Source organism: Hydra vulgaris, chromosome 05 (genome assembly GCF_038396675.1).
Source record: "Hydra vulgaris chromosome 05, alternate assembly HydraT2T_AEP".
Lineage (NCBI taxonomy): Eukaryota > Metazoa > Cnidaria > Hydrozoa > Anthoathecata > Hydridae > Hydra > Hydra vulgaris.
The window spans coordinates 6,470,700-6,485,530 of record NC_088924.1 but is presented as its reverse complement, the minus strand read 5'-3'; the positions used below and the strand labels follow the sequence as shown (position 1 = coordinate 6,485,530).

General features: G+C 29.3%; 1 protein-coding gene and 1 long non-coding RNA gene across 2 annotated transcripts in view; one reads left to right on the top strand and one right to left on the bottom strand.

Moving 5' to 3' along the window:
* LOC136079950 (uncharacterized) overlaps nt 1-9,537 on the top strand; it is a 25,394-nt gene extending 15,857 nt beyond the window's left edge. The window contains exon 2 of the mRNA XM_065796613.1: nt 7,516-9,537. Within this exon, the coding sequence (XP_065652685.1) occupies nt 8,285-9,337 (1,053 nt within the window). The 5' untranslated portion in view covers nt 7,516-8,284 and the 3' untranslated portion in view covers nt 9,338-9,537. The remainder of the gene's footprint in view (nt 1-7,515) is intronic.
* Nucleotides 5,629-14,831, bottom strand: LOC136079951 (uncharacterized). Its single transcript, XR_010638336.1, has 2 exons — nt 14,717-14,831; nt 5,629-6,116 (listed from the first exon to the last, which is right to left on the bottom strand). It is a non-coding gene; the product is annotated as an uncharacterized LOC136079951 (long non-coding RNA).

The following is a 14,831-nucleotide window of genomic DNA, read 5'->3' as shown; positions in this document are numbered from 1 at the left end:
AGGACACAAAACAATATACTTTTCGTCTTTGGAAGTATTTTTACGAAACAAACGCTCTCTATTTCGTTGGATTTGAGATCGTTACATCTTACCCAGTTTAACTTATTGGATATGTAAACGGCAACACATCCACCGCGTTTGTTTTTTCGTATGCTGCTTAGAAATGCATAACCCTCGATATGATATAGTTCACTAAGGTCGTCCTTGCTTATATGGGTTTATTTGGGCGAATATGTCAATGTTTTTGTTGCAGTTAAACAAATAAATGATGCTAAATATTCCATAGGCCACGGATATTTAAATGAAAACATTGTAAGCCTTTCATATACAGAATATTTTAAAGTTTCTCCATCACTAAAATAATATGGTTCAAATACATTGGTCCAGGTCATAGTTCTATGTCACCTGATAATAATAATATAACTCTTAGGAAAGCATGTTTTTTTAAGTATAATTTTATTTTCTGGTTGGTATTGCCATACAAATATTCGTATAAACTTCAACTCAAATTCTATAGTTTCAAGAGATGTTTCAGAATAACATATCAAATTTGAATTTTGCAATGACGTCACTTTAACAGTTATTGTAGCGTAGATTAGAAGTGTAATATAGATATAGTTAAACATTTTAAGAAAGTATACTTAGATACATGCAATATTTATAAAGAATATTTGCAATATTTATAAAGCTTTAAATTGAAATATTTCATACGAACCTGGCTGATGGCGTAGAATAAAGTAATAATATGATGTAACTTCCAAATCTATATTATTGTTTTTTCTTCTTTTAAAACTTTATATTAAAATATAAAGTGCCCCCCCCCCCTACACACACACTACTGTGTGACGTCTAGAAAGACGTCTTTAGTTTGTCCGGATACGACGTTCTCAAGACTTTTATATGAGACCAATTTAGGATGTCTAACGGAGAAGAAATCTAATATAAATGAGTACAGCATAGAGCCACCGAACTAGTTACATCAATTAGCCGTTTGTGCGATGAAGATCGATCCTCCTAGCACAAACAACTAATTGATGAAGCTAGATCGGTTGCTCAACGTTACACTCATTTAACTATAATGTCTCTTCAAACCAAGAACGGGGGGGATCAAACTTTACATGGTCATAATTTTTTTGGCATATATGTATACATAAAAACAGTGATCGATTAACAAAACGATAGAATATTAGAAATAATTTTTGAATATTCGTGTTCTAAAATTATGACCATAAAAAGTTTTTTTAAAATAAAAATATTAATTGTAGGAACTACAACTTGATTAAATTGGTTGTCACAGCATGCTTTACTCTATGTTCACTATGCATGCTCACTGGACAAGTTACAGCAATAAAGAAGAGAATGTCAAATTATTGAGTAGTATTTTGATAAACTAAAGCTTGTTTATCAAAACGGCAAACAACTTGTAAATATTTTATATAAAGAATATTTTAAACATTGTGTGGAGTATCTCGTAATTTATTGGAAAGTTCAACAATCTCTTTTAATACTTTTAACAAAGACTATAACACGAGCCAACTACCGGGCCTAACCAATTTTGGAAAAAACGTTTATTAAGGCCCAATTTATTAGGAGCCTTTGATAAAAAAAGATCTAAACGGCTTCATGGCATTGAGATCAGTAAGCCTTATAAGCCTCACTAAGGTGTCCCGTTCCCGCACAGTTTTTGAACGACAACACCAACTTTTAAATTGAGTTTTAGACAAAGAAAATAATAATATTTACTGAGTATTTTTTAAAAATAAAAAAATTCAAGAGTCCCCCACGAAAAAAAGTTGAAAAATCTATTCGGTGCACTTATGCTACCGCCCTCTTATTCCAAAATTTTCAAATTTTTTCGGCGCACTTAGTCAAGTATGCACTTATGTAGATATTTTCAAATTCTATTGACGCACTTATGCCAATGTTTACAAATTCTTTCGGCGCACCTATGCCAGTTCGTATTTATGCCGGTTTTTGCAATTGATTCGCACTTATGCAGTTCGCACTTATGCCAATGTTTGCAAATTCTTTCGGCGCACTTATGCCAGTTCGCGCTTGTGCCAGTTCGCACTTATGCCAGTTTTTGCAATTGATTCGCACTTATGCCGATTCGCACTTATGCCAATGTTTGCAAATTCTTTCGGCGCACTTATGCCAGTTCGCGCTTGTGCTAGTTCGCACTTATGCCAGTTTTTGCAAGTGATTCGCACTTATGCCAGTTCGCACTTATGCCAGTCGCACTTATGCAGATTCGCATATATGAAATACGCACTTATTATTACAAAACTATAGGGATGTCTATATTGATCCACTGAAATTCCGTTTTAAATGTTTGTTGTGTTATACATTTTGTAATAAAGATTAAAATCAAAAGCCATAAATTCTCTCAATAAACTTAAAATTTTGAATTTAAATTTTAAACTTAATAAAATTAAAAAAAAATATTACCTCGTTTTCATCTTTAAATATATTTTTCTCGTAATTATTTGAAGTTGGATAAGTTTCATCAAATAACAAACAAATATCGATTTTAACTAAAATTACTTATTTGAAATTTTTACAAACTGAGATATAAAATAGAGAAACTATATACATCTATTGTCTAAAGAATAATTTAAAGCAAATTTTGTCTATTTCATCCAATTGTCTTAATCTTTTGTGTAGGGTTTTTTTTAGGAGTTTCAAATTTTTAAGGAGTAGGATAAGTCACTAACAAAAGAGTTTAATTTAAAAAATTAAACCAGTTGATTTATATAAGAGATAGGTGCGAAGTTTCCTTATTAAACACGATTCCTTCATAAGTTCCATAAATCGAACACTTTTTAAAAAAGTTGTAATCATTTTAAGATACAATACATTTTAAAAACGATCTAGCTGAAACATCGCACAAGGAAGACTTGACAGTTACATTTGTTTTTTATTGTATAGAAAACCATTTTGTTTTAGCTGTCTTAAGGTGGTTCTTACATAATCAAAAGTCAAAATTTTTTCAAAAATTGATTTTTATGCAAATAAGATATTCCAATGTAAAATTTAACAATCTTTCTAGTGGTATACTTTTTTTTTAAGTTTGTTTATGCTTTTTACAATATTTACTATTTTAAACAGGTAGGTATAGTTTTAGTGCCTAGCAACGGCCATAGCAACCGTTTTATTTTTTTAGTTATTATCTTAAATGTACCTTAAAACTTAAACTAGTACATCTCTTTTGCTATTCTAATGTTGCCTTGTACGTCCAAGTTGTAAAATATTTAATAATTATAAGTTATGCTGTTGCAATGTGCAAACAGCAGGCAGGTATTTTTATAATAATTTTTTTACTTTTTACTGTTTTCTAATGTTTTTGTTGAAATTATTTATCATTTTAGTTAGATTCTAGTAAAATAATAAAGATTTGATATAAGAAACCTTCGAAATAACAAAAAAAAACTCATCAAGAAAGAGTGTTGGTGGTCGTAGTTGAAAAAAACCTGAATATAATGTAAATAATAAACGTGGTATCAATGGAAATAAAAAAAATGCAAATATTGAAAAAATCACTAAAAAAAATTTACCATTCCACCAGCTGAACATTCTGGAAGTAGTGATGATTACTTTTGATTTATAAATTTTAAAATACTCATGAAAATGATAGCAGTAGGAAACAAGTGTCAAGAATGTGGGAAGCTAATGTCACAATATATAATAGTTTGGATGATAGAAAGGGATTTTCTCATAATAAATTGTTTACTTTTGTGGAAAATGTAATAATAAAAGTCACAAGTATACTTCACCTTTTAGTGCTTCTGAAAAAATGTATGGTTGTAAGCTAAGTGAAATTAATGATCAATTGGTTATGGCATTTCGAGAAATTGGTAAAGGGCACGAACCAATTAAAACATTTGCACGATGTATGAATATGCACTCAATATCTAATACTGCCTTTAGAAATATTAATAATAAGTTTTTTTCTGCATATGAAAATTCTGCACTAGAAAGTTTGCAAAACGTTGCAAATGAAGCAAAAATGGAAAAAATTGTCCCAGGTATACATTCTTGTCGTGTTTCGATTGATGGAACTTGGCAAAAAAGAGAACACTCCTTGTTAAACGGTGTAGTGAAAGCAGTAAGCAAAGGAAAGTGTTTGGATGTTATTATTTTATCAAAACATTGTAGACAGTGTATAATATGGGGTGGAAAAAACGGACGACGGAATACACAAATTGGAAAGTTGCACATAATTGTAAAATTAACCATCGAAAGTCATCAGGAGCAATGGAATCCTTAGGTACTATTGATATATTTCAGCAATCTCTAAGTCAAAATAAACTAGGTTATAATGAGTATCTCGGAGATGGAGACACAGCTTCTTACAAAGAAGTTGTTAACTCTGAACCCTATGAAGCACAGTTTGGTATTACACCTGTTAAACTTGAATGTATTGGACATGTAAACAAACAAATAGGTTCTTGACTTAGGACACTAGTGCAAGTATATAAAAATACCTCTAGGAAAGTTGACAAACAATTCCATCAATTCAATAACAAATTATTATGGTATTGCCATTCGAAGAAGTCTAAAATTAAATTGCACTAACGATGAAAAAGTGGATAGGTGCTATCCTTCATCATTGTACCATTGTACCTTTTCTAACTTAGATAAGCGCCACATGTTTTGTTCACCAGGAGAAGAATCATGATGTAGTTACAAGAATAAAAAACTAAAAAAGCACAAAGAGAAGATTAATTTACCAGAGTGGATGTTTTCTATCTTGTCAAAGATTTTGAAATGTCCCAAGCAAGTCTTTGTAGAAAAATCGATTCTACAGTTAGATGTATATAGTGATATTCTTCAATTTAACGAAGGTCAATTTGGACTTGTTAAAGTGTATGAAAAACTTGGAATACAAACCCGTGTCTGTTTTAATATTATATCTGAAAAAATGAACCGACGCAGCATCCAAAATTTACTTATTAAAACATCAGAGAAGACTAAAGCAAAAAGAAAAAAATTAAAAGCCATCAAGAAGGGTTTACTGGATAAAGACTTAAATGAGGAGGAGAAACTTATTTAAAATGAGGATTTTAGTTTTAAAAACAAATTTTTTTTTGTTTTTTGATTTTCTACCATATCGTTTTTCAAGAAAATTGTCTCACGAAAAACATCATAACTTTTGAATTAATAGTGATAACTACTTGAAATTTTCAGGGCTTATTTATCGAGTGTACTGCTAGTTTTTTTCAAGTAAATTTATTTTTTGTAAGTCGTGGTTAGGGAACTAAGATTGGAGGCGAAGTAGGAGATTTTTCGAAAATATAGTTGTTTTGAAGCATGACTTAAAGTAGAAGCAAGATCTTTTAATAAAAAAAGCTCACGCACTAGATACAGGTAGCACGCACAAGTATACCAAGTTTGAAAGTAAAATAAGCTTTTACTCATGAGTAATTGAGTTTCTAGTAAACTCTATTTTTTTGGGTTATTTTGACTTTTATATGCCTCATTATATGTGATCATCAAAATAATTTTGGAAAAAATTAATGCCTTATGAATAAAATGAAACTTTATTTGATTACATAGGAACCACCTTAAGAAAGCTTATGATTTGCAAAAAAATTTAATATGATTGAAATACAAAAACGTCATAAAATGTCAACATTAGTGAAAATTTATTTCTATCCAATATTTTTATAAAATCCAGCATAATACCATATTTATCAAAAATTAAACTAAATCACGAGTTGTTTATACTTTATTTTGTCAGTAGTGAAAATACTTTTTCTTAATTTAAGTATGGTGTTTCAGTGCTTTTTACAATAAAAATGCACTTCGAGATATTTATATGTTCCAAAACATGGGTCGCCAAATACCCCATTTGATGCTGGAACAACACAATATGACCTGCCTGAATACATCTTATGAACAGTATTCAAAGATTTTTTCTGATTGTTGCATTGATTAGGCAAATCAAAGACCTTTCCAAAACTTCTTACAGTAGGATTGCGACCAGAGCATATTTGAGAAGATGTTCTACCATAGTTTGCATCAAACACACGTATTTTTTGCTCCGTTGCAATGGATTATTAGATTGTTTCCTTCGCATGCTCGTGCAATTCAAGCTTTTACTTATGTGCATACAGCTATAAATAAATAAGTAAATATATATATATATATATATATATATATATATATATATATATATATATATATATATATATATATATATATATATATATATATATATATATATATATATATATATATATACAGTGCCGTGGCTTGAGGGTTTAAGTCCCTTTATAAACTTATGGTAAGTAGGGTTGAGCTTTTACCGAAAATTTACCGGTAAATCGGTAAAATTGTTTTACCGATTTACCGGTAAAATGATGTCGGTAAATTTTGGCAAATATTGTTTTTTTAATAACGTTGAAGGATGCTTGAAAATGTTTTAGAATGCTTGAAATGGCTCAACCAATAAATTAAAAATTGAACTGAAAATTTAATTTTCATTTTCCTGTTAACAAAGCTGTTTGTTATGCTTGAAAAGTGATTTAGTTTTGTCTAAACACTTTAAGAAAAACGTTTTTACTTTCTTGTGACTTATATATCAATTAATGTATTTTGGAAAACGATATTACATCTACGGTCATTTACAAATAGTTATAAAACTAATATAAGGTAAATACCTATAAGTTGATATAAAAAAATATTTTTTAGCACAAATAATAATAAAAATGATGAACAATGAATTAATATTAATAATAACACTATAATCATGAAAAATAATATATTGAGTATAATATTTATAAATTTACACTAAATAAAACCAACTAACTAAAATAAACAAAAAGACTTAAATAGTTTTAACTACTTAACATATATAAAAAGTAAAATAAAGAATAAGTACATCCGAGGAGATTTTTTAGATCAAAAAAAATAAAGAAAGACTAGACTGAATATAAAAAATAAAAATAATAATAATACTAACAACTATAATCAATACTACTAGAATACAACCGTTACAATAATAATCCAAAAAACTTAAAATAAACACATCACACTCTAATATAAAATAATTAAAATCTCCAACGAACAGATAAAAATAGATTAGGTGGGTAAAAATGTATAGGAAAAGTCAACAAACGAGAAAATCAGGAACATTAAAACACAATACAAACACACACAAAACAAAACATATATCATAATATTAAAAAACATAAAAATAGGGACAAAATCACAGAAAAAATAAAATTGCACAACATTTAAACATAGAAATAAATTTTAAAAAGTATATATTTTTGTTACATCTTCGACTTTTCGAATTTATAAAGACATTCCATATTTTTTTTAACTTTGTTTAGCGTTTAACTTCTTTTTTTTTTTCATACATTTTAATTTAAAGATATCTTTTTGTTGTATTTAATTGACTTTTTTTTTTCTTTCTTTTTCTTTTGGCTTAGTTTTGTTAATGCCTTCATTTATTCTTTAATATATATATATTTTTCTTTTTTACTTTTAATAGTTTTTGTTTTTTTCTAGATGATTCTTTTTTCTTTCTTTTTCACCGTTAAAAGCGACCGCCGTTTGCGATGTCATTGCAAAGTCTTCATCATTCATATTTATTGTGGTCTTTATCACTAAATTTGATTTGCGTTTTGGCAAAATGTCGGACGCTTGGAAACACTACACCTTAAACAAAGGGAAAACAGTTACTTGCAAAATTTGTGGAGATAGAAGTCAATACACAAGTTCCACAACTGGAATGTGGTATCACTAAGACAAGAAACATGGAATCAAAAAGGAAATACAGGAAAAAGTGACACCAAAAGCATCACAATCAAAAAGGCCTAAGATTTCAATTTTTTTTCAAAAGCAATCAATTGAAGAAGTGATTTTAAGACTTACAGCACTGGATGGATTTAGTTTCAATGCCATTGTTAACAGCTCTTTCATTCGATCTGCAATGTCTGAAATAGGTTATGATTTCCCAAAAAATCACAAACAAGCAATCCAGTCTGTTAAAAAGTTTGCAACTGGCGTAAGGAATGACCTTAAAAACACTTTCGATTCTTTAGTGACAATGGGAAAACGCTTTTCAATTACACTGGATGAGTACACTTCTTTGAAAAATCGAAGGTACATGAATATTAATATTCATCAAAAAAACAATCACTAGAATCTGGGCTTGACTCAAATTTCCGGATCTCTGCCGGCTGAAAAAGCTGCAGCTGTTGTCACTGAAAAAGTGGCAGAATTTGGGTTGAAACTAGGCGACAGCATTGTCTGCTCAGTTACTGACGAAGATTCCATGATGGTTAAGTTCGGAAAACTGGTTCCAACCGAGCATCAAACTTGTTATACCCACGGAATGCACTTGCCCGTTCAAGAAGTGCTGTACGAGAAGCCTTCTCAACAAATTCAACAAAACTCATTTGAAGAAACAAGCGACGACGACGAAGTCAGCAGTGACGAATCTGAATCTGACACCGAAGTCAGTTTTCTTGGTGCCGCCATGGATAAAAACATTCCCATTCCGAAAGTGAAAGTTCACTTGCAATCTGTTATCACAAAAGTCAGAAAAATTGTCAAGTTATTTCGAAAATCGCCCGTCAAAAATGACGTCCTTCAAGAAGAAATTAAGACAAAGCACGGTAAAGAGGTTTCACTTATCCTTGACTGCAGAACAAGATCGAACAGTCTGCTGTCAATGATTCAACAGTTCCTCAAAGTCAAACATTCAATCAGAAAAGTATTGAAGGACATTTCTCCACATTTGATTTGCAGTGATGATGAAGAAGACATTTTATCCGACATTGTTGCTGCTCTTGAACCAGTCAAATTAGCAGCAGAAGCACTTTGCCGACAAAATGCAACTCTTCTTACTGCTGAAGGAATTTTCAAGTTTCTTGTGAACAGGCTGAAACAACAAGATTCACCTCTTTGCATTGCAATGAAGAGTGCAATTTTGAGACGTTTGGAAGAGAGAAGGCAGAGCAATCTTGTAAGCTTGTACAGATATCTTTCCAATCCAGAATGCTTGTCCGACATTGAAGAGCATAAAGTTTTCAATATGCCTCCGAAGTCTCTACTTCAAAAGACTTCAAAGCCAAAAACTTGCTGTCTAGGCTTTTTCCAACAAATCCAGATGACCTGGAGTTTATTCAAGACGTGCATGGCTCAAAAACTCTTGACGAAAATCCACTTTCTCTTGAAGAGGAACTCGAGAAAGCAATTCAGCATTCGGCAAAAAAACAGCGACACAATTCAAACGACAAATTCAAGGCCATTTCAAAAGAAATGTTGGTCTATGAAGCGACCGGAAAGAGAACTACAAACTTTGAACTTTTGTTCAATGCACTAGAAACAATCCCACCAATAAGTGTCGAATCTGAGCGAGCCTTTTCTGCCGCTGGATTATTTGTGACAAAAATTCGATGCAGAATGAGTGACGACTTACTTAATACACTTTGTTTTCTCAAAGCTCATTTTTTATCAAAAAATAATTTTCAAAACTAACATTCATGTGCTTTATTTACTTATTACTGCATTTTATGGTCTTTTGTTTATGCGTTTTTATTTTTTGCCGATTTTACAGGTAAATTTTGATTTTTTTACCATTTTCCCGGTAAATTTAAGTCAATAAAAACTCAACCCTAATGGTAAGGACCCCATATTTAAAAAATTTTATACAAGATATTTCTTAAAAAAAAAAAAAGCTACTGAAGTTATCGAAGTTCTCTCCCCGAAAAAATAAAACTGCTCTTTCCTTCCCGTAGATGAGGGTGTATCATTTATATATTATATTTACTAGCCACGGCTCTGTAAATATAATATATAAATGATAAAAAATTGCATCTTGATTAGTAATATATTATTTTGTTGTGTTTTTTTGGCTAATGTGGTATAATATAGTATAAGTCTTTATCAAAGTGCTCTAAACAATATACTTCTTTTACTTTTAAACAGTTACTACTTTAACCAAGAGTTTGATAATGACTAATACTAAATTAGCCAAAATATCACAAAAAATGTTAAAAATAACATAAAACAGAATATATCGTATTCTTTTATGAGAATCACATTTTTAAAACTATTTTTAATATTAATAACATAAACAGTGATTTAAGCAGCTTTATAGAAGCATAATAAATTTTTCCGAGATAACAACGTCCTTAGCAACCATCTTCTTACCTACTCAGCCTTGTCATTATGGAAAACTATATTACTAGTTTATGACAATGATAAGTCCTTTAGCTGCTTGTTAAGTTAAAGTTATTAGTCATACTTTCAAAGCACAATTTTGTTTGCCAGAAGTCTTTAAATCCGCAAATGCTATGTTTATATGTGAATATAACACTTTTTGTTGAAGTTTTATTGAATAATATGCCAAGAACTCGTTCTAGGACAAAAAAAGAGATCGCTTGCCTGCAATCAGTTCACACAAAAAGAAAATAACTCAACACTTGAACAAAAGTTAGCACCTGATTTTTTACCTTTAACTAGTAACTCATGTTCAGGAAAAATAAAATTCGATTCTTTAATTTCTGTAAACACAGATGATTATAACATTATAATTGATTATGGTTTGTTAAAATCTTTAGTAAAAGAAATAGCTAGTTGCTCAGATTGTGGAAGTTATGTTAATCTTGCAAATAATGAAATCTTGAAAAAATGAAGAAGCGACAAGGATTTTGTTTAGAACTACAACTATCATGTACTTCATACTCTTGTCGATTGCAAAATATTTTTAAAACGTAAAAGATTATTACTAATATTCAAAATAAAACAAAAATTACAAAATATTATGGCAGAAAGTTTCTACTAATGTCCAAATGGTGTTGGCATTTAGAGACACCGGTAGAGGTCATAGAGCCATAAAATCTTTTAGTTCAATATTAAATATACCCCCACCTATTTTTTTTAAAGCTTACACAAATATTATTAATGTTTTGCATGGTACATTTACTAGTGTTTGTAAAGCATCTATGACCATAGCAGCCAAAAAAACAGCAAGACTAAGAGTGCAGAAAAATAGTCGGGGGTATATTTAATATTGAACTAAAACTGAACTGTACAGTTTCCGTTGATGGTTCGTGGCAGAAGAGAAGACACAGCTCGCTAAATGGAATTGTCTCTATCGTTTCAATGATCGATGGAAAGTGTTTAGACTATGATGTCTTATCTAAAAGTTGTCATGGTTGTGCAATGTGGAAGCATAAAAAAGAATCTCCTCAATATGTGGACTGGAAACTCAATCATGTTTGCCTGTCAAATTAGGTAGTTCTGGATCCATGGGGCTGTTAAAATGTTTTCTTGTTTTTTGAAAATAATCTTATATATACGGAATACATTGGTGATGGAGATACTACTTTGTTTAATCAAGTAAAGTTATCTAAACCTTATGGAGAGATTCTAATTTCTAAGCTAGAATGTGTTTGACACATTCAAAAACGTGTAGGGTACTCGTTGCCAAAATATTCGTCTAACGTATAAAAATAAAAAGTTATCTGATAGAAGAGGTGTCTCAGGAATAGGTAGACTTCTGATAAAGCTATCAATACTCTTTAAAGTTACTTTGTTAGGGCTGTAAGGCAGAATATTGGTGATATTTATTTAATAAAAAAATCTATATGGACAACTTTGTTTCATAAGACAAACATTGATGAAAAAATTCGGCGTCAGTTTTGTCCAATCACCAAGGATACCTGGTGTTTATGGCAGGCTGACAAAATAACAGGTAATAAAATATACAAGAAAAACTTAAGCCTCCCAATTACAATCAAAGATTTGTTAATGCCAGTTTGGCATAATTTATCAGCAGAATCACTATTGTTAAAGTGTTTGCATAGCCTAACTCAAAATTAAAATGAATGCTTAAACAGTATGATCTGGAAAAAATGTCCAAAGGAAATTTTTGTGTCACGAAAACCTCTTGAAATTAGTATTTTTTCAGAAATCATTGAGTTAATGATGTTAAATCTGGTCTAAGCCCAATAATGCAAATGCTTAGACTTCTGGTTTCACTGTTTATGCATAATACATTTAAAAATGTGATATAGTGCGCATAAAAAATGTTTATAGAAAGTCATCAATCAAAGGCGAAAAAGCAAGAAGAAAATTAAGAGCCATTAGAAAAGAATTTCTGGATAAAGAAAAAGAAAATGAAGAGATACCTGCTTATTCAGCAGGCTTATATTAATTAAATCATAATATTTTCTTCAGTTTATCTTTATTTTTGCGTTTTTCTCAGTATTTAATTTTTACCAATTTTGTTAACTTTAAAACGGTGTATTTCAAGATCAGTATGTTCTTTTAGGTTGAAATTTTCACTGTGTATTCTTTAGCTATGATGGCAGGAGTCGCACTAAAACTATTATTTTATACACAAAACTTTTCATCTTATAGCGCTTTTTATAAGCTCTAACTATGCAAAATATTATCAACAAGTAAAAAATGCCAATATCTTCTAAAGTTTTTTATATTATGGCATTTTAGTTCAACTCCTGCATTACAATACAATAAAGAACTGGTGAAATTTGCATGTCTTTAACTATATAAGTTTTTTAAATATTTTGTTAATCTATCATCAAATATCATATTTTCAGTAATAATCGAGCCAAAAAGACTTGATTAACTACTTTTTTTATTTTCTTATTTCTAAATAATTTATTTTGAATGAAAAAAATATAAAAAATTGTTTTGCATTGTCTTGTTTCCATTTTTATTTTTTATGGTTATGTACCACCTTAAGTTAAAAAAAAATACCGCTCTAATTTCAAAATGGTCGAAATCGTAAGAATTAATCTTGTCAACTTTAATATATATATATATATATATAAATATATATATATATATATATATATATATATATATATATATATATATATATATATATATATATATATATATATATATATATATATATACGCATGGCCTACTTAAATACACGGTCTTTTATTCTGCTTAAATCAATAAAAAATAAAAGGCCAATTAAAAAAACGTTTCATCAAATGGACAAACTTTCTCAAAATATTTTAATTATCGCGCTATATCTTTTAAGTAATTAAATCTGGCGCTGGATAAAAGTTTTAACGTTGTATTAGAAGCCACCTCTATTAAACTTCAATAAACTTAGTAATGCTATTTGTGGCTACTTATTTCGTTATTTGTTATTATAATGGTTGTTATAATCTGTGTTGTTGGTTTTATAATCTGTGTTGTTGGTTTTAATTCTAACTGTTATGGCAGTGAAGTAGACCCAGTTTTTGGTTTTCCAAAAGATGATGATTTGAAAAAGTTATGGGTTAGAATTAGTAGACATTAATTCCTTGACTATCATTTAGTGATCTGTTAAAAACATTTTGATGAAATTTTAATACACAAAGGAGGTTTGTTGTATAATATGAAGTCTTTTTCTACAATAAACCCAGCTAGCATAGCAACAGCTTCACTTCCAGTTATGGCTATACCAAGGAAAGTACCAATTTACCAATGTCAAGTTTTATTAATAGAAGATCTGTAGAAAGATAATTAAAAACTTATGCTGACTTATTAAAGTGATCAATTAGAAAGAAAATTGAGACAATCTGCCAAATGAGTGGTGGCAGGTTCCTTGTCAGTTTGAAAGACGTTATTTATAGTAAAAATATAATCAAAATAAAACGTTGAATAAAGAGAAGAATTCAAATAAAAATGATATTAATCATGTTGAAGGTACACAACATGCTAGATCCTTGATAGATCAGATCAAAGAAAAAGATTTAAGTTGTGTGATTTAATCAGATAAATTTTGGGAAGTTGCCAGTTATATTGCTGGTTTTATTACCAAAAAACTGATTAAGATGTTTAAAGTATGTTGCAAAATGCTTTGTACTCAAAGTTGTCAACAGGAGACAGTAATTTTATTGTTGCAGATAACATTGTTCCCTTTATAAAAAAAAAGAGAAAAAATAAAAATATTTTGTTTTACATTTTAAGTCAGATTGTGTGTATATTTTTTTTAAACTTTTAAAACTTATTTTTGAGAATTAGCGTATTCTTATTTCTTGCACATTCCTTGAATATCCGAAAATTTCTACTGACAAATCTAACCCATGTCTTTCTAAAATAATTTTAGTAATATATAAATATAAAGGTTAAAAGTTTTGTATTGTCTTCTATTAGCACAGCATTTCTATTTTTACTGCTAAAAAGGAGCCTCGATTAAGTATACCAAGTTTAGTGATATTTAGTAGATAATTAGATTAAGCCAACACAAGAATTTTATCTAATGTCAGATTGGAAAAGTTTGTCTATCCGACAAAATATTCGTTTTTGTAACTGGCCTTCTATTTTTTTCCGACTAAAGCAGAAAAGATGGCTATGTATTTAAGTAGGCAATGTAAATATATATATATATATTTATAAATTAAATAATAGTCAATATATAAACCAAATACAAACTAATTTAAGCGTGGATTTGTAATATATATATATATACATATATATATATATATATATATATATATATATATATATATATATATATATATATATATATATATATATATATATATATATATATATATATATATATATATATATATATATATATATTTATATATATATATGTGTGTGTGTGTCTGTGTGTGTGTGTGTGTGTGTGTGTGTGTGTGTGTGTGTGTGTGTGTGTGTGTGTGTGTGTGTGTGTGTGTGTGTGTGTGTATAACAAATAAGAACTAAATTTAGTAATAACAACCACCTGAATTATCTTCTAAATCGTCATCTTCAAAGTTATCTAAAAATCTTCATATTCTGTTTTGATTTCTTCCTTTAAATCGAAGCCTATATAAGAAATATTTTACACATATAATTTC